The following is a 21,475-nucleotide window of genomic DNA, read 5'->3' on the forward strand; positions in this document are numbered from 1 at the left end:
CACCTTCTTTTATGGATTAGCAAGCCTGGGTTTTTGTACATGACCAGAACATATAAAAGATTCCTCTGTAAACTGTGTCTGAGTCCATCAAATAGAGATTCCTCAGATATCCAATGCATAATCTGAAGACAAAACCTGTTCTGCTCAATTGAGGGAAGAGGGCATGAATACACCTGGAAGACCTTGGAGCCGTCTATGACTCCTTGTCTGAAGGAGATGGGAATACCAGATCACCTGACCTGCCTCTTGAGAAACCTGTATGCAGGTCAGGAAGCAACAGTTAGAACTGGACATGGATCAACAGACTGGTTCCAAATAAGAAAAGGAGTACCTCAAGGCTGTATACTGTCACCCTACTTATTTAACTTATATGCAGAGTACATCATGAGAAATGCTGGGCTGGAAGAAGCACAAGCTGGAATCAAGATTGCTGGGAGAAATATCAATAACCTCAGATATGCAGATGACACCACCCTTATGGCAGAAATTGAAGAGGAACTAAAAAGCCTCTTGATGAAAGTGAAAGAGGAGAGTAAAAATGTTGGCTTAAAGCTCAACATTCAGTAAACTAACATCATGGCATCTGGTCCCATCACCTCATGGGAAATAGATGGGGAGACAGTGGAAACAGTGTTAGACTTTATTTTTCTGGGCTCCAAAAATCACTGCAGATGGTGATTGCAGCCATGAAATTAAAAGATGCTTACTCCTTGGAAGGAAAATTATGACCAACCTAGATAGCATATTAAAAAGCAGAGACATTACTTTGCCAACAAAGGTCCGTCTGGTCAAGGTTATGGTTTTTCCACTCATCATGTATGGATGTGAGAGTTGGACTGTGAAGAAAGCTGAGTGCTGAAAAATTGATGCTTTTGAACTGTGGTGTTGGAGAAGACTCTTGAGAGTCCCTTGGACTGCAAGGAGATACAACCAGTCCATCCTAAAGGAAATCAGTCCTGGGTGTTCATTGGAAGGACTGATGCTGAAGCTAAAACTCCAGTACTTTGATCACCTCATGTGAAGAGTTGAATCGTTGGAAAAGACCCTGATGCTGGGAGGGACTGGGGGCAGGAGGAGAAGGGGATGACAGAGGATGAGATGGCTGGATGGCATCACCGACTCAATGGACATGAGTTTGAGTAAACTCTAGGAGTTTGTGATGGACAGGGAGGCCTGGCGTGCTGCAGTTCATGGGGTCGCAAAGAGTCGGACACGACTGAGGGACTGAACTGAACTGATGACTCTTTGGTTTTGCTTTCTCCTGTCATACTTCACTTCTATTTCATTAAAAGCACTATGCAAGTATAGGCTGGAAACTCATAAATGCTTTCAGGGACCCAACATTTTGTATTAAATTCAGGGAAGTATTTGACTGAATCACTTTATTCATCATTAGTAATATCATCAGGTTTTCTCAGTCAATAGGAGTATTTTGTGTGCTGGGTTGTGCTTAGTCGCTCAGTCATGTCTGGCTCTTCATGACCCCGTGGACTGTAATCTGCCAGGCTCCTCTGTCCAGGTGAATTTCCAGGCAAGAACACTGGAGTGGGTTGCCATGCCCTCCTCCAGTGGATCTTCCCAACATAGGAATCGAACTGAAATCTCCCGCAACTCAGGTGGATTCTTTACCTTCTGAGCCACCAAGGAAGACCTAGAGTATTTTATATTTCATCAAAAACATTTCTCTTATTTCTGTTTTAACTATCTTGACATTTTTATCAATGCATTTTCAAGAATTTATTTTCTTTCGTGTCTAAAGTTTAAACACTTTTCTTCTAATAACCTTAATTTGTACTTGCTAAAGTCTTACAAAAGTTGGTCTATACACTACATTTCCCTATAAATTGAATATTTTGCTAATCATACATTTATACTTTTTAGCTTATTCTAAAAATTGACATTTTACTTTTTGTTTTTCTTTCCTTCATGTTCTTTGGATCTATGTTCTTTTCTGGATGCTAGACTGTACTACCTATTACTTGAGCTCCTTTATTTTGTAAAGCTAGTTTCAATCTATACATATCTTTGTTCTTGCTGTATACCATAGATTCCAAAGTATGTTATTTTCATTTTACTTAATTTAACATATTTTCTCTCAGTAAATCACAGAAAATCCTTTCTTTTAAGTTTTCAAGATTTGTGACATGGGTGAATAAGTTGTCTATCTAGCTCTCTTTTACTTTACATTTGCTTTTAATTTATAGAGAATAATTTGAGGACACTGATTACATGAATTAATTAGGAATTCTTTTATCACATGAAAATAATCAAGTGTTTTAAATTAATTAGCTATATTTCAATAAGTTATTGTAGACTTCCAGAGATGCCATATTATGAAAACTATGAAGACATATTTTATGACTATTAGAAAGGTAATTCACAAGGACTAAGCCATTATAAATATATAATGTATCTAAGAATATATCAAAATACTTGAAGAAAAGATGGGCAGAACTGAAAGAAGAAATAGACAAATCCACACCCCTAGTTAGCAATTCTGAGAGCCTTCCTACTCTGATGGATAGAACAACTAGAAAAAAACTATTATGCCAATGTATGGCAAAACCATACAATATTCTAAAACAACTAGCCTCCAGTTAAAATAAATAAATTTATATTGAAAACAATAAATAAAAATATTAAAAAGTTGAGTGTAAAAATGAAAAAAAAAAAAAAAAACATAGATACATTTTTGGAACACTATGAATAATGTTAACCTGAGCTAGAAACTAGAATACGAATATATATTGTTTGAAATGGAAACATCACAAAGATAGACATGCAAAGATATGCTAAGATAACATCACAAAGATATTCTGTGCAACTAAGAATAAATTTCAAAATATTAAAAATTTTCACAGTGTGTTCTATAAGTGAATTAGATTAGAGAGCAATAAAAATAAATTATCTATGCAGTCACCCATAATACTTTTCAAACTGCCTACAGTAAATATATGCAGCTCTCTAGATAAAAATCATACTGCAGTGTAACTGATAATGGATAATACATTATTTAGAAAATCATAAATACATGAGAATTAAACAACAATTTCTAAACAACTGTTATGTCAAAGAAGTCACTAGGAATATTAGAAAATATTTCACAGAGAGTTAAATGAAAATAAAATTGATACATATTTATAAATTTTTGAGGCATGGGTAAAGCAATACTTAGAAGTGCAGAAAGGTAGTTTTACATGGGTAAAGCAATATTAGAAGTGAGAAAAGGTAGCTTTACAGGTTTAGAGTTAAAAAGTAGGATGGTTTTGAGAGGGTAACAGGCAGGAAGGCCAGGGGTCTCCAAATGGAGGAAATAGGCTGCAAGTGCCAGACATTTTTCTCTCTCTTAAGCAGCAGGAGAAAACAAACTAGAGATATTTTTTTCCTTCTCTATACAAATTTAAAAGGAGGTTTCTCTTAAAATGCTGTTGCCATGACACCTGGTTTCACTTGAAGCTAACTATTCTCAAACCTTGAGTTAACCAATACATTTTTCTCATGGAAATATTTATCTTAAAGCTATGTTAATGTGCTATGCATTTACCCCAGACTCTAAATTCCGCCAAAATGCTCAAACTGCTTGACAAACCCCTATGTTATACTCAGGTATTGTTCTCCTAATCTATGTAAATGAAACTATTTGTGTGGTAATCTGCCCTTCTACAAGATTCAAGTCAATTGTTTTATGGCCTGAGATAAATTATCTGGTGCCATTCTGAATTTTAAGACATTCCTTTCTTTTCATTAACAGACTGTGAGTGACTATATAACATACAGCTAAAGACTAGCGGGGGGTACTCTTTCTGCCCCCTTCTGATGCCTATGTCAGAAGCTTTATCTATCTCCTTTATACTTTAATAAAACTTTATTACACAAAAGCTCTGAGCGATCCAGCCTCGTCTCTGGCCCCAGATTGAATTCGTCTCCTCTGGAGGCCAAGAATCCCGGCATCTTATCGTTCAGCAACAACCTTTCAGTTTGAATCAATGATTTCATTTTCTATCTTAAGAAATGATAGAGTAAAATTAAAATCAAGCGATTAGAAAAAAGAAAAATTAAGTCCACAAGAGAGAAAAAATTGAGAAAGATTAACAGAAAAGGGAAAACAGAGAAAATTAACAAAGTTAAAAATCATGAGTATTAACAAGATAAAAATTAGAGAAGAGAGGAAATGGAAGAAATTAAGAGTGCCAAAAATGATTATTATTTGAAAATAATAATATTGAAAAACAAAACTCTGATTGCAAAATAAAGGAGGGAAACAACTATCAATACCAGGAATGAAAGCAGTGATATCACCAAATATACTGTAGATTAAAAGAAAAAATAGAATGCTAAGCGAATATTAGAAATGATGTTATATCAATCAATTTCATAAGTTAGGTAAAATAGACATATTTCTTGAAAAATACAACTTTCATACAGTGATAAGACAATATAGAAAATGTGAATAGCATAATCCCTATTAAAGAAATTGAATTCTTCATCAGGGGAAGGTTTCAAAGAAGCAAACTGCATATCAGATCTCATGTGTGCTCAGGTGTCTCCAACTGTTTGCAACCCTATGGACTGCAGCCTGCCGGGCTTCTCTGTCCATGGGATTCTCCACGCAAGAATATGGGAGTGGGTAGCCATTCCCTTCTCCAGGGGGTCTTCCCCACTCAGGGGTTGAACCCGGGTCTCCTGCATTGCAGGCAGATTCTTTACTGTCTGAACCCCCAGGGGAGCCTACTGGTATGTCTGGAAAAACAGAACCAGAAATAAATAGAGACATTCCATGTTTATGATTTCAAAATCCTATATGGTGAAGATGTCAATTCTGCATAAAGCATTTCTCATTACAAAGCCATCCCATTCAATATACAATCCCATGTTTTATAAAAATTTGTAAGTTTTCCCTGAAATTTCTATGTTAAAGACCAGAATAACTAAGGTAATTTTGAGTGAGAGGAACGTACTTGGAGACTGCAATCAGACTTCCAGTCTACTAAAAAGTAGTTACAAAGGTAATTTGGCAGCAGTGAAGATAGTTAAATGACTAAATAGAAAGTTCAGAAATAAATCAACACCTTCATAGTTAACTGATTTTCACTTCAAAGTGTTTTCCACACAGTTTCCTACAATAATTGACAACCCATCCATAAAAAAATAAACTCCTACTTCAAGCAATCCTCAAATGTTAACATAAGACAGATAACATACTTAAATATACTCACGTAACACTACAAAGTTTCTAGAAGAAACTGTAGAACATACGTACTTCACTATCTATACATGTTACTTGCTTCCTTAAAGATGCAGCTGTGTAGCAAGCTCTTTTAATTTTATATTTGCTATTAATTTAGACTAATTTATAGACATGAATTCCTTGAAATTTGTTGGGATTCCTTCATCATATGAAACTATAAATTGTTCTAATTTAACTATATTTAATAAGCTAAAATAGATTTCCAGACAGGGTGCATGACAAAAATTATTAAGAAATATTTTATAATTATAAAAAGTTAACTCACAAGGACTAAGCAATTATAAATATATAATGTATAATATACAATGCTGTGCTTAGCCATTCAGTCTTGTCCCACTCTTTGTGATCCCATGGTCTGCAACCTGCCAGGCTCCTCTGTCCTTGGGGCTTCTCCAGGCAAGAATACTGGAGTGGGTTGCCTCCATGGGATATTCCTAACACAGAGATTGAACTTAGGTCTCCCCCACTGCAGGTGGATTGTAGACTGATCTACCAGGGAAGCCCAAGAATCCTGAAGTGGGCAGCCTAACACTTCTTTAGGGGATATTCCTGATCAAGACATTGAACTGGGGTCTCCTGCATTGCAGGCAGATTCTTTACCAGCTGAGCTACCAGGGAAGCCCATAATATACACTATGTATTGGCATGGCAATTATTTAGATGCTTGTTGTTTAATTCCCAAATAGTTATGTTTTTCTAAATAATTTATCCTCTGTTAACTGTTTTATTATAGTATGATTTTTATATAGGGATCTCTGTATAGAAGGAAGAATTATGAGGTTGAATATTAGACAGTAGATCTGGTTTTGTATTTATTTAAAGCTTCCTTCTAGATATTCTAGGCTTGTAGAAATTGGTAAAATTATTGAGGATAGGGAGTCAAGATGTCACAGAGTCAGAGAAACACAGATATGAAAAGTGGAAAATTGAAATGAACCTATTCAATTGAAATTCATGTTAGCATGACTCAAGACTTTTCAAGATTGTTAAAAAAATAGAGAAATAGATGATTAGATAGATACATAAATATAGATACATAGATTGATACATATAGATACATGGATAAATACATAATAGTTCAGCATAGGCATAAGAACATTTATGTGTAATATACAAAATCAGAAGCAATGGCTTTCCTGTGGAAATGAGCACACCTACTGCCCAGATGTTAATTTAAAGTCACAAAGTCTCTGAGTGACTTGTCTCATAGCTGACTAAGGCACATTATACAATTAATATTTAGACACAGTATATTGATTAGCTTCTAAATTACCTTGCAGATGGAAAATTATTTGTAATGATAAATAACTAAATTTCATTGAAGGGCACAAAGATAACTACTTTTACAAGTTAGAAAGAAATAGCATAAAGTTTTGAAAACATTACAGACAAAACTTTACCTTCTTTGCAGGTTACTTTAGGATCCCATTCTCCATTGATACAGATTGAGTGTTTGAGTTCTGATTTTCCTCGGCATTGGTAACTTTTGTTGGTGTTGTGGTCATATTCAATCTTATATGATGGTTTTCCCTCAGTTGGAAATAATATTGACCCTTTACACTTCTTAAGTTCATCTGTTGCTATAAAATGAAAATATTGCCTTGAAAGACTAATTCTAAGAACCAAATAGCTAATAGCAAAAAATAGCTATGGAGTCACTAATATAATGAAATTAGAATTTGTGCCTACAAATTCCACCAACCAAGTTATTACTGACCAAAGTACATGAGATGAACAATTATACATGAACATGAGTCCTGCGTCCAGTTTCTGAAATTTCAGAGAAAATACCCATCCTAAAGTTTTCTGCCTTTTGGACTGGAATACTTTTGTATGATCTATATAGCTAATACTCACCACATGAATAAATTTGGTCCCAAACTTGACATCTATGCAAATGTTCACAATAATTTGTTTATTGACCTTAAGCACCTCTGCATTATTTTTAATTCACAATCTTAAAACATTAAAATAAAAACAATTATCTGTGGACATAGCATACCAAGTTGCTACTTTATATATATTTTTTCAAAGAATGTAATGAAACATAATAAGAAAACTATATCCAAGGTGTTTTGTAAAGAATCTGAACTTTTAAGCAAATCTTTTAACTGATCACCAAAAGTGAACAAATACTTGGAATAAGAAGATGGGTACTAAGAATTACAACCGATTTCTTGTAAATACGCTTAGAGTCTTTGGGCCAGTATGTTATGTATCAAATCATTCTATAATCCAATATAATGCCATGATTACAATTTTTTTCCAGTTCCAGGATAAGTTAAATATGGAAGAAAAAGTTTTTCATATAGGTACCTATTTCAAAAATTCAGTGCAGGTATAGGTTCCTTTTGAATTTGACAAAATATCAGTATAGGTCTTTGGTAGTATATGTTAATGATTTGTTAATGATAAAGGTTAAGTGAAATGAATAAAATAAGGAAAAGTCAAGTAGGTAGTCAAAGAAAAGTGATGATTTCAAAATGAAACTCTGAAGAAATAAAATAAGGAGCTAAATTCAAAACACACCAGAGGATAGAGAATTAGCCCTGTTTTTAAGATTTGTTCAGAGTACTGAAGGACACAAAATCAATAGTATTCTTCAAGGAATGCTGGCCAGAGGAAGATGTATACTCAAAAAGAGATGGGGTGTCTGCTGACCTCATCCAATGATGGACTGGTTTCTGGGAGGATGGACTGGTTTCTGGGAGGAAAGCAGACTTATTTATTAAAAGAAAATAAGCATAGAAGGAAGAATGACAAGCTAGAATGACAGAGTTACAAAATAAACCTTGAGAGAAGAAAACTGGAATAAGGTCTAGTATAGCAAAAGGGGACTACATTAAACTGAATACAGGTAGAGGATTAACCTTTGCAAGGAAAGCTCTGAGGTCAGAAGAACAATAATTGAAGCAGACATTTTGGCATAAGGTAGAATGTAAAGTTAAATGAGGTGAGGTCATTTGAGGAGATAGAAGAGGAAAAGATGAGGTTTGGTCTTGAAGAACTGGCAATACCTAGGACAGGAATATGTTCACAAAACTGTAGGGATTAATAAGAAAAAAAATTTTGTTTAACTAAATAAACTCCTACTGAATGTCTCCCATCTGTCAACTGGTCTTTTGAGTATGGGTCTTTTGACATACTGTTGGCAAAGAAAATCGCTATCTGCCCTGCCCTCACTCAGGGCCTGAGCCTAAGCCCTACCTTCTTCTTGGAATAATTAATGACTAGAAATATGAGTTACTAGGCCTGGACATCCAGGGCTCTCTTTGAATACAGAGCCCAGGAAAACTCCAGGAAAGAGTCTATTCCAAGAGAAAAATGAAAGAAGGCAGCTAAGATGGATTCTTCTGGTCAGTCATCAAAGATTCAGTCATCCAAAGGTCAGGATGAGTCTCTTACAGGGAAATGTGTCAGCGCAGGTTCCTGGCCCCACCCAAAGTGCCTTCCATGACAGAGTTACCTACTAACAGGGCGGGCTTGAGCCCACCCTCCCCAGCAGAGTAACTTCTCCTTGCAGAATTTGAAACAGACTGAGAAATTATCATTGTTAGAATCTTGAGAGAGGTAAGATTCCTACAGAAATGTATCAAATGGGTATTCCTCAACTAAAATTTCTGGTTTCAAATGTTCTAATAGAAAGAGCACCATATAAAAGCAAAAATGGCATTTCTGCAATGATAGTTGTATTTTCCTGGTAACTAGTACTCACATTTTAATCACACAAGTATCTATCAGTAAGATTAGGCTTCACACTTGTCAAGATCAACAATGTTAATATCAGGACAGAAAGATGCATAAAATTCTATTGCTAGTTTATATTTTTCCTCTTTAGACACATATTGAAGTATAAAAAGCAAATGCTTGGGATCATTATAATTTAAGATCTGACATTTTCAAGGATGACTCTAAATTTTAACAGTATGGTAGCAAATATTAAATATCAATATGAGATGTGATTTCTGACCAATGCACTGAGGAGGTTGGGTCCACTCTCCGCTAATACACGTGATAAATCTGGGTCCAATCATTGTAAATGCTTCTCTGCAACTGAACTCTACCGAGTCACCATGCTGATAGGGAGGGAGAGAAGGCTTGACATCGCCATGATCAAGGTCAGGTATATCTCCACAGGTACGCTCCTCCTCTGAAAATCCACAAAAATATGCTTGTCTTTAAAATATTATTTAAATGTGTATATGGATACAAACAAAAGTATTGATTTACCTTTAAATATTACTAATTTTAATACATTACCAATACACACAGGTAAAGCTGTCCATTCTCCATCAACACACTGAATTTTATGAGAACCCTTCATCAGAAATCTGGGGTTGCAAGCATATTCCACGACCTCACTGTGTGCATATTCTTCTTTGTGTATTTCTTTCCCTTTCCCATTGAGAAGTTGAGGAGGTGGAGCACACGATTTTACTTTCCTTACTGTAGAAATATTGCATAAATTATGATTACATTATCTGTTTTATCACTGAAAAATCCAGCTAGTGCATAAATTTATTTCAAAATGATCTTTTATTTACTATATAATTTACTTTAGCATTCTTAGACTATGGAAAAAGAACGGTGTTTATGCCAAACTCATGTTTACAAATTCTATTACTCGTCTTGAACTAGCATATTGAAGTCCGTGTTTGGTCAGAAAGCATATTCATTATCCAGACATGCTAATAGATATGCAAGCCAATTACTCAGTCTGGGTGTATAAATTACAGCAATACTTTTATTCCACAGAAACACTGTACAAAAACTTTTTGAAAAAATATCATTTGAGAAAAGCATTTGAACAATTTAACTCTGATTCATATGATTTGATATGTGTGACTGAACTGAGTCTAAGCTCCTTGAACACTGTTTAGAAATACTTGAGGACACTAGAGGTAAAGCCCACAGTATATAAACTATCCAATATTATCGTGAAATTGCAGGAAATAGGAAAACTAACAAGAAATTCTGCCAGTGTCAAGTTCCTTATGCATTTCTGTGGCTTTTCCACCACATATTTCAAGAAGCACCTGGAGATTAATTTCTTAAATAAAGAAAAGTGAGGTATCTACTACCCAGCCCATGTCCTTGGTGGGTATATCTCTGGCGTAATGCATCAGATTATAGATGCACTGGAAGTGGACAGAAAATTAAGAGAGGGAAATAAAAAGGTTGATATCTGAAATCCCAACTTCTGATCCAACAACTGTCAGATATATATTTACCTTTACACGTTGGAGGTTTAGGGGACCATCCAAAGTGGTAGCACTGAACTGAATCTGCTCCAACCATAATACGGCCTTGACTGCAGGAGAATTTCAGCACATCTCCAACTTTAAATGTTTCTTTCCTGGGATGAGCATCTAAGTATGTATCTATTTCTGGAACACTGCATTCTCTTTCTATTGAAAAGATAATTTAGAGAACAATTAATCTTTGCATAATAAATATTATTTGTGTCACAGAAAATGAGGTGCTGGGTACTGCATCCACAGAAGGACAGCACATTAATGCTCTTCCTTGAAAAACATTACATATTAGTTTTTATACACCCTCTGCACTCATCTGGAACTTTTTAAAAATATTAAGGTATTGAATAGCAACATATATGTCTTGATAATTTATCTGTAATGTCAACTTGTTAATACTGGATCTGATTTCATCACTGACATTTACAAAATAAAATGCTACTTTTTTGGTCTCAAAATGTATAAATATTCTCTCAGAATAAAAAAAATGATAGAATTTTAAAATTGAACACAAATGAAAAAATGGTATTTTAAAAAATATAATTGGGAAACCAGAACACACAAGACAGACATTTCTCTTGCATTTGAGTTACAGGTACAATAAAAATCACTTAATTTTATCTACAAGTGTAGAAGTCAAACTAAAACATGAAACAAAATGAGTAAACATGTTCAAGGTCACATAGGCATATACTAGGTGTCTTGATTAGGTATATGACAATACAAACATCTGATCTTATTGTACCTATAAATGATCTTAGCTATTGATATATGTTCAATTATTCCGATTCATTTTTAAAATGTGTAAACTTACCATTGAAAATGTGCAAAATCTATGAAATTTGTGACATTGCTGTGTGTGGATTAGTCGCTCAGTTGTGTCTGACTCTTTGTGACCCCATGGAGTATAGCTGGCCAGGCTCCTCTGTCCATAGAATTCTCCAGGCAAGAATATTGGAGTGAGTAATTCATTCCCTTCTCTAGGGGATCTTCCTAACCCAGGGATCATCTCCAGGTCTCCCGCACTGCAGACAGTTTCTTTACATCTGAGCCACCCAGGGATTGCTATATATTATCAAAAATTGCATTATTCTTATTGGAAACTTCCTATTGCTAAATAATTTATAAACTTCAAAATTGGAATTTAAGAATTAGAATCTCACCAAAAAGAAGCATCATACTGTCTTCAAACATTATCATAAAATTATATATATGCTAACTAGTTTTAAAAGTAATGCCCCATCCCCCCAAAATCCATAACTTTGTTTCTGCTTTTGTTTTAATGTTGAGTCATGTAGCTTAGCTGTGAAGTTACTCTTGATGAGAACCATTGGGATTCCTTTCCTAAAATTCTATTCCAAACTTCCACATAGCAATACTTCTAATGGTATGTGACTTCTTTTACATATTTTGTACTTACCTTACATAAAATTCCTATTTTATCATACTGTGTAAAATGCTGCTTTAACAACAAAAAGATCTTGGCATTAGGCTGTTTTCCAACTGCTGTCTTCACAGAGTGACTGTAGGGAAGCCATGATCATCTTAAAAGCCTTTTCCTTAACTTAGAATTGCTAGTGGCTCATGGTGTCCAACTCTCTGTGATCCCCTGGACTGCAGCTCACCAAAACCCCATGGAATTCTTCAGGCAAGAATATCGCAGTGGTTAGCCATTCCCTTTTCTAGGGGATCTTCCCGACCCCCGGGATCCAGTCCAGGTCGCCCGCGATGCAGGTGGATATTTACTGTCAGGTGGCTCAGAAATTTTGAAAGTGATGGTGTAGTCTCTCAGGCATGTCTGACTCTTTTTGACCCCACGGACTATGTAGCCCAGAAGACTCCTCTGTCTGTGGAATTCTTCAGGCAAGAATACTGCAGTGGGTTGCCATTCCCTCCTCCAAGAGATTTTCCTAACCCAGGGATCGAACCCAAGTCTCCTGCATCGCAGGCAGATTCTTTACCATCCGATCTTTTTGAAAATAAGCCAATTTCTTTGCTGCCTCAGCTGCTGCAAAGGCGTGTGTCTCTGCTGATGAATGGTTTTCAGGCTTTCTTTGCATAGACGTCTTCCTACATGAACTTGACCCTCGGTCCCCCTTTTTTTTAAGCAATTGAATTTTTTTGTTCTTAGAATAAACTTATTGGAACAATATAATAGAAATATTTTTACTTTTAGGTTCATTCTTTGCCTTAATTCACCTTTTTTTTTTTTTTTTTTCATACTGGCATGAAAGTTCCTGAAAGGCATACCACTGTCTCCCACTGTATCATTCACAATTTTCTCCTAGCCAACTTCTGGCACATATTAGATGCTTGCTGACAGCCTGAAAAGTGAAATTACCTGGGCTCTGGACACTGTTGAACAAGCCAGCCCATTTCTATAACAAGCTCCCCCTGTGAGTCTGTCTGAAATCTCCGTGTTCAATCATTCTACACTGCCCAGTGTTCCTTCTCCTCCTTCCCCCATGCACCATTCAGTCTCACATGACTTTGTCTCCTTCCGAAATGAGAACAGAAACCACCAGCACCTGCTTCTTTCCAGCATTGGATTTACACACCCATTTTCCCTCCTTCTCCTGACAGGAAGTTGCAAAGAATCCAGTTGTCACCAAGTCCAGGGCTTTCTCAAAACTGCTGGTTCCTCTCCCACCTCCTTCACAGGGAGCCTATGGTCAGTCTCTGCCTGCTTTCCTCTCTGGGTCATCCTCTTCAAGGTTTACTACACTCTCCTCTTTCCCATTAGAAAAATGCTCTATTCAGTGCATAATTTGCCAAGCAATATATCCTGAACCTTTTGTTCTCTGCCACAAGCAAGCCTTTTGAAAGAGTTATATCCTCATGCTGTATTGCATTTCTTACTAATCATTTCTTCAGCAGGCTGTAAGTAGGTTTTTCCCTGTCTACTCCATCTGAAACTGCCTCTGTTACAATTATTGTTGGCCTCCATGTAGCCAAATCCACCACATTTTAAGTCTTTTAACCTGACATATTAACTGAATTAGAAATATTCATTAGTATAACTATTCTAATGTAATTAGATTACAAGTTCCTTGACTAAACTATATGGCAGGTATTATGACAAGAAGCTTACATGAATAATTTATTTTAATAACTAAAAGAAATTTTGAAATATTAGAACATTTGTAAATATTAAATCATTTTACAGATTACATGGAGTGAACAAACTTCAAATAGGTTGTTGCTCTTAGATTTATATTTAGAAAATGGTGGAATTGGATATAGAACCATTTCAGGCTGATTCCACAGGAATTACTCTTAGTCAGTTTATTATTCCTTGTTATTATATAATGTTATTCTGTCCACATCTATGAAACATTCATTCTGACATGTTTTCCCCTAAATTTTCTGGGTCCTCCTTTCTTTCTGTCCACTTTGCCATCTATTCTTCTTCTGTCAGACACCTCAGTGTTGGAAGCTTCAGGACTTGGTCTTGAACCTTCTTCTATTTTCATTCTACGTTCTTTTCCAATCTGATGTCATCATTTAGAGAGTGATAATCTCACCTGTATATCTCCTGGCTAAACCAGTTGCAGTTGACGTATGCAATGTTTATGGTCCATGGGCGGCACAACCACAATGTGTTCAGGTCAAAGTTGTGATGCTCTTGCGAGAGTGTTCTTTCTCCTGCCAGTACCACCTACAAAGTCATTTCCATTTGCCTGCCTGCTTATGAGAAATAAAATTTTCTCTCATTGAGTAGAATCCACCCACCTTGATATTTTCCAAATATTACTTTGTTGCCAAAACTTTGTACATAACATGTCCCTTGACTTGGGACAGTCAACATCCACTCAGCTTACCAGAGACTGAAGCCCTGTGTGGGAAAAACACATCTGATTGGCAAACATAAAAGAGATCCATGTCATTGTCCTCAGAACTTGTCAAAGTCAAAAAATGAAAAGCATCTGTCTAGACCTGCAGAAATCAACATTCAAGGTAGAAACTCAGGAGCAAAATACTTGAACATGTTGCAAGACCCTGTCACTTTGGTATTGAGTGAGTCGTTGGACTTTAAAACTTCCCCTCCTTCCAGTTTACATTAAAGAAAGGAAGCATCATTCCTTAAAGATGATTCTAGATCAGTGTAATTTGGTAAAAATAAAACACTGACAATTACTGTTAAATTCTGTTTATCTTGAGGGAAGGAATATCTGGAAAAGAGCACCTACCGTAGCATGCAGCTTTATCGGACCAGCCGTCTTGACCACATACTATGGAGCCTGCGGTGCGTCCATCTCGGTTCTCATACCCGTCAAGACACTCGTAGTCCAGCCTGTCGTTCAGCCTGAACCACGTGCCATCACTCTTGGCTCTGGCCTTCTCAAATACTGGCCTGTCACAGGATTCTAAGGGATAATGGGATTGTGATTTCATTTCTAATATTATTTAGTGGGCAATTTGATTGAGTTTCATCTCAAGGAAAAGGGCTTCACCAATTAGTAAGCACTAATCATTAAAAATAAGCCAAGAATTCCAGTGATATACCACTGTCCTGAAATAATTACTCAAAATGAAAAAAAAAAAAAAAGGGTATTTCTATGCAACATTTTTCTCAACACTTATTGTCCCTGAGTTATTTTTTTTATGAACATGCTCTGAATTTAATTATACTTATGCATTTTTCCAATGCTAGTATTAAAATAAGCCATTACAGAAGTATTGTACTATTTTCATAACAGCATTTTCTGAATTAATATACCAAATTTATTAGCAGTTATGACATATTTGCCAGAGAAAAATTAATTGAAAAAAGTAATTTTGAAAAAAGCAAGTAAATTTTTAAAGATTTTATAAAATTTTTAAAATTCACATGCTGAGTTTCCTTTTCCAACTATATTTTTAATTTTTGTACATTCTTTATACTTATCAAGATTGAGTACAGATATAGTTCTATTATTTATAGCTATTACAAGAAAATATTACAAAAATAATTACAAGAAAATATATTAACAATCTCACTTTCACTAACAACATAGAGGTTTAAATAATTTACTTCATATCTTATAATGTGTTAAAGCAGTAAAATATAATAATAGAGACATTTTTCATAAAAAGAGGGTTAGAATGGAAAATTGTCAAATATTAAAATAAAATAAGTTTGATAAGGGGCAACATTTTTCATTTTGAGTGTGTAGTCCTTGTGGCAATCATAGACACTGGAGAAACATGAAAACAGTAGAGATGTTTATAATAATAGAGATATTATAAACACCCACTTCGCTTAAAGTGAACACACAAAATATCACTTCAAAAATATCACTGTGTAGCTTTGAGTTGAAAAAGACAAACTCAGCAAATTGTTCTTAGAAAATCTTCATAAACATCTATGTGGTGCTATAGGAAAGACTTTCAGCACAGCAGAATTAGGTCCTGTCTAGAAGTGTTTCTCTGCCTCCACTAACTAGATGTTTATGAAGATTTCCTAAGAGAGAATTTTTCACAAGGATACCTACCCTAGAGACTCAAACATGAATTATTCATCATATTATTTGAAGATTATGTACCATGGCCTCATACCTTTGCTTAAAAACATAACTTTTAGGCTTAGGAGGAGCGACTCTGGCTTAAGAGTCTCCTAAAATAAAAGCAGATGCAATCAACATAAAAGTCTCAGCTAAAAATAAATGAACTCATCCCAGAATAGAGGTAAGGCTCCTGGCAAAATTAGTTTTTATTCACAGGATGCTTTAAAGTAAAAAATGCTTGAACTAAATGGTGCAATGATATTCTACTCCACTAGTGATTAATCACAAAAGACAAAAAAAAAAAAAAAAAAAAAAAAATGGTATGCATTTTCCAAAGCTTTGTAAATGATCTTTTCAAATATAGCCATGGAACCAGAAAATACTTCATATGACCCTGCCCAAACAAAAACAACACAACAAGAACAGAAAAAGGAAAAAGGATAAAAATGCAAAGTTAAAGAGTACTTCTGTATAGTTATCTTTAGGATAAAGAATACTAAAATAACGAATTACTTACTAATGCATACAGGTTGAGTTGACCATCCATTTTGTAGACATGTAATTAATCCTGATGTCTTACCATCTGCTGTTACATATCCTGGTTTACACTTATATTCTGTTTGTTTATTTAGGGAATATGTAAAGGCAGATTCAGACAAGAATCCATTCTCAATACTTATATCATATTTTGAACATGTTTCTAAAAGAGAGAAAGTATAAAGAAAAGGTAAGCATATATTTGATAGACATTTCATAAGGACCCAAATAAGGTAATGATACAAAAAAGCAGATTCATTTATGAATATAAACCAAGAAAAAGTCTAATAATTTAATGTCCTGTGTAAGAAAAAAAAAAAAAAACTATGAGTCTCCAAAGATATTAAACCAAGACATTTTATTTCTATTTTCTAGAACAAAGCAAGATTTAAAATGCTCTGAATTCCTTCTAAGAAATTATTAGGAATCTGTTTTTCTAAAGGATCTGGAATCCCACAGCATGTCAGAAATATATTAGCAATGGGTTCCCTTTCCTGGGACTTGCTGAAAGTATTGTCTAGTCTGGATCTCTTAAGCAACCCAAAACACAGATCAAGTGACAATCACAGAATTTTCCATCATAGTGACCCCAGCCTTTGTCTCTCAGAATTTGAAATGTTGTCATAAAAACTGCGTGCTTAAAGCTATATTAGTACTTGGGGTTCAATAAAGATGACAAAGATCTATACATGCATTTATTCTACTAATGACAAAATGATGATCCTTCAAACCATGAAAAACTAAACTTGATAATGTACTATTCTGTCACCTACTAGATATCTTCATAGAACTCAACTAAATTTTTTTCATAACACATGGATAAAGAAGAAATATGAAGAGGAAACTTTGAATATTTTTAATTGAATGAATATAAAACCATGATAAGTAAAGTTTTATATGATTTATGAGGTGACACAAAAGTGTGCTGAGGGGAATTTTAAAATTACAGAGCAATAATAGAAAAGGATAAAGACTGAAAATCAATAATTGCTTTTACTTAAAATTGAAAACAGAAAAGAAAAGCCCAACAAACATTATTTGGAAACAATTCAGTGATATTAGTAAGATACTAGAATAGGCCACCTTGACCTCTCCTTCTCTCCACAGACATACTAAATTAACAGCTATGTGTGTTAATTTTATTCAAAATAAAATTATATTATTCAAAATAAAAACAGTAGATAAGAAGTTCTGCATTCAAGGCAAGTGAGAAAATGCTAAAATCCTAAGCAGCAGGGAAACTGACACATTCCTGCAATAAAATCCATGCAGCAGAGCCCCATACAATTTGAAGGGAACACTCAACTCGCAGCTCTCCCAGAGGAGTAAAGAGTTTGATCCACAATCTAGGTCTCCGATTTTCCAATTGCTACTCCAGGATCAGGCTTCCAAACAGCCTGCCTCTGGGAGGCCTAGCATTTCCAATCTCCTGGGATCACAGAAATGAAGTGGCAGTTATGAATCTGTACCAGCACTTCTCACAAGTCGTCCCTTAGCTTAATGCAGAGTGAGCAACTCCCAGTTTCTCCATGGAAGGAATCAGACGGCACATCTGGATCTTCATCTTTCCCATCTGCCTGAGGAATTGGCTTCTAACTAACTTGTCCCTGAGAGCTGATGAAGCCCAAAATTTGCATGGTGTCTGGGGACTACACAGAACTAAAGCATGGTGCAGAAAACACAGGGTGTGAAGCAGCATGCAGGCATTTGCCACAGCTCCTCTCCCCAGTTCAGTCCAGAGTGAGTGAGGTGATAAACTCCAATTGCCTGCTCCACCAAGTATTCTGACTTGTAGATCACTGCATACTCTAGACTCCTGGAGGAGGCTGACTACAAACCCAGAAGTTTGGCTGAGCAGAGAGATCAGAGAGGCACCCAAAATTCTGGCCAGGCTGATTGAAAAGACTGAACTCTGGCAAGGTTCTAATTATGAGCCCAGTCTGTGAAGACCAGGAGCAGTGGATGCTTAGTCTAATGCACAGATATCAACACAGAGAGTCAAGAAAAATGATCAAGTGATAAGTACGTTCAAATGAGAAGAACAAGGTATCCATTGGTTTTTATCCCGACCCAACAACAGAAATTGGACAACCACCCACAGCAAACCTGACTTGGAGTGATGTGGGCTCTATACCATACACTGAGATCCACGATGGTGGAAGAGTAAGTGCACGCGGAGTACATCTCTCTCCGCGGATACGTCAGGAATACACCTCCAGACACAGACGATCTTGCAGAACACCAGCTGAGAACCCGACGACCAGAAAAGAATGTATAGAATCACGCAACACTCAGTAGGATAGAGGAAGGAGGGTAAAACGAGAAGAGTGAGAAGAACTGGATCTGCACCTGGGGTTGGGGAACTGAAGCAGGAACAGAGCTGCATGGGAGGGAAATGTTTGCGACAGAGGTGAAGCATTGAGGCTGCTGGAGAGTGAAGCAGCTGATCTGTGTGAGTCTGACTGGAATGAGGATCACACAGAAAATCCTTGCCACAGCCACACATACCCCAGACAGGGACGCAAGTCCCCTAGAAAGTGCTGCAGCTTGGAGCTGGAACATAGAGATTGGAAAGCAATCCCTGGGCAAGGTCCTCTGTTGACTGAGGGGAGATGGCCTGAGGGAACCTGATGGAGAAGATTGCAGTGCGATATGCTTATGAAGGAAAGCCAGCTAACCTGGAGGCAGGGTGATACTGCTGAGTCACACACAGAGGATGGAGCCATCTCTGAGCCTCTCTCTCTGCACATATCAGCACCAGACAGCTGAAACAACACAGGGAGGGTGGCCTTTTAAGGACCTGATGTGCAAAGCAACACAGAAGGACCCCAGCCAGGGTAATCTTTAAGTCCCTGAATGCGATGAGCAACAGAGAATGACCCCAACAGGGGGGCCCTGTAAGTGCCTGAAGGGATGAAGGAGCAGAGAAGGACCAGCCAAAATGGCCCTCTGATGGCCAGGTGCCAGAAGCTAAGAAAAGAGTCTAATAGGACCATAGCTCCCTGTAGCTGAGTCTGTTGGTTTCCCTGCATGCTTGGCACTTCCAGGGTTCCCATAATTCAAGCATCTGTGTCACCTCCATGCTCAGTCCTCCCTGGGCAGAGCTGTCAGAAGCTAGAAAAGTCCCCAGTAGTCACATACCTATGACAACAGCCACCAGCTATGTATCTGGTGTTGCCAGGGTTCCCATTATCCAAGCTCCTGTTCCACTCCCATGCTCAACCCCCATAAGGACAGAGCAACCAGAGGCTACAGAAAACCCTAAGGGCACCATATTTCCTGCTGTCGTAGCCCCTGGCTCCCCTTAATATCTGGTACTGCCAGGGCCCCTTCAATCCAAGCAACTGCACCAACTCCACCTTCCGTCCCCCCTGGGGCACACCCAAGTCCTCCAGGGGAGCCTCGGGAGCAAACTCCTGTGGATGACTCACATGCAGAGGTGGAGACAAAACCACAAGTGAAATCCAGGGGCGGGTGGCTAAGGAAGAGAACCAAAACATTCCCACCAGTGGTAGAAGCTGAAGGTTGAATCCACATGATCAAGTAGGCAGACTTTGTATCTTTGGAATATATAAAGGACAATGAGAGTTCCTGCAAAGGAAAACACACTAGCACTGGCGATGTGGACATCAGAGTAAGAACACGCAGGAGTAGGACCATCTTAGAGTCTGAGTTGCCCCCACAACAGGCCCAGAGACCAGCCCAGAACTGAAGGGCATCCTAGGGAGGTGAGGTAGACTATGACTCACACTGAGGAAATGGATGCTGATCCAAGAAAAATATTTATTATTCTTATATTTTAACTTATTCAGTAGTTGCTACTGGGTTTTTGCCTTTTTTTTTTTTTTTTCCCTCTGTGTTGTTGTAGTTGTTGATTTTAGTGCTAGTGTTAAATCTATTTATGCTTTTGGGAAATTTATTAAATCACACTTTTAATTTGCTTCAAATACTTCTTCCTCTACATTGGTCTTTTGTTGTTTTGTGGGTTTTTTCCAGTTTTTAATTTTTGAAGTTTTTTTTAAAAAAATTATTATTATTTTTCCACATATATTCCTTTGTTTGCTTTTTTTATTCTTTTCCTGTTGTTTTTCTTTAATACATATGAAACTTATTTATCTACCTCTATTGAAATTTTCTTTTCGAGTCTTTCTTTCCTTTCTTATCTCACTATGTTTATTAGTCTGTTTTGCTTTAGTTGCTTTATTCCGCAGTTGACACATAACTTTGGTTTTGTTTTCTAGTTTATATTTTTAGTCAGTTTTGTTAATAATTGGTTCATATCATTTTTGCTTTCATTTCCTCACTTGATCAATCTCTTCTACTTTCTTCTTCTTCTTTTTTTTTTTTTTTTTCCACTATTTGTTTTTGTTTTTTTTCCCTGTGTGTATATGCTTGTGTATGTATCCCATTGTTTTTGTGAGTACTTGCCTGATATTATATTTGACATCTGTCTGGGGTCTGCATTTGTTTCTTGTTTTAGTGTGTTTGTTTTGATCCCCTTTAATGCCATTACAAGCCACCTGTGGACTCTCACTCCCCCCACCCCACCCCAGAGATCAGGCCCAGAGGCTTTGGAGTGGGAGCGCTGCCAAGACTCTAGACTGCCATAAGACTCCTACCCCAGGCAGTGTCTGTCAGTGAGAACTCCCATAAAGGCCTCCGCTGTTCACACCTGCATCACCAACTGCCAGCAGCACCCAGTGGAGGAGGCCTCACCCAACAACCAGCACGATGAAACACAAACCCAGTCATCAGCAAACAGGATTCCCCTCACAAAGCCCTGCCCCTTAGAGGGGGAAGAAACACGATGAAACACAAACCCAGTCAGCAGCAAACAGGATGCCCCTCACAAAGCCCTGCCCCTTAGAGGGGGAAGAAACACGATGTTACACAAACCCAGTCATCAGCAAACAGGATGCCCCTCACAAATCCCTGCCCCTTAGAGGGGG

General features: G+C 36.9%; 1 protein-coding gene across 1 annotated transcript in view; it reads right to left on the reverse strand.

Annotated features, from left to right (window-relative positions):
- The window catches only part of LOC133069537 (complement factor H-like), a 45,533-nt gene extending 25,470 nt beyond the window's left edge, over nucleotides 1-20,063 (reverse strand). Inside the window, exons 1-8 of the mRNA XM_061161172.1 lie at nucleotides 19,798-20,063; nucleotides 18,633-18,771; nucleotides 16,042-16,099; nucleotides 14,694-14,870; nucleotides 10,480-10,656; nucleotides 9,509-9,694; nucleotides 9,219-9,398; nucleotides 6,649-6,828 (exon numbers count right to left, since the gene is read on the reverse strand). Of these exons, the coding sequence (XP_061017155.1) occupies nucleotides 6,649-6,828; nucleotides 9,219-9,398; nucleotides 9,509-9,694; nucleotides 10,480-10,656; nucleotides 14,694-14,870; nucleotides 16,042-16,099; nucleotides 18,633-18,771; nucleotides 19,798-20,063 (1,363 nt within the window). The remainder of the gene's footprint in view (nucleotides 1-6,648; nucleotides 6,829-9,218; nucleotides 9,399-9,508; nucleotides 9,695-10,479; nucleotides 10,657-14,693; nucleotides 14,871-16,041; nucleotides 16,100-18,632; nucleotides 18,772-19,797) is intronic.
- Nucleotides 20,064-21,475: the final 1,412 nt, after the last annotated feature.

Source organism: Dama dama, chromosome 14 (assembly GCF_033118175.1).
Source record: "Dama dama isolate Ldn47 chromosome 14, ASM3311817v1, whole genome shotgun sequence".
In the NCBI taxonomy this organism is placed as follows: Eukaryota; Metazoa; Chordata; class Mammalia; order Artiodactyla; family Cervidae; genus Dama; species Dama dama.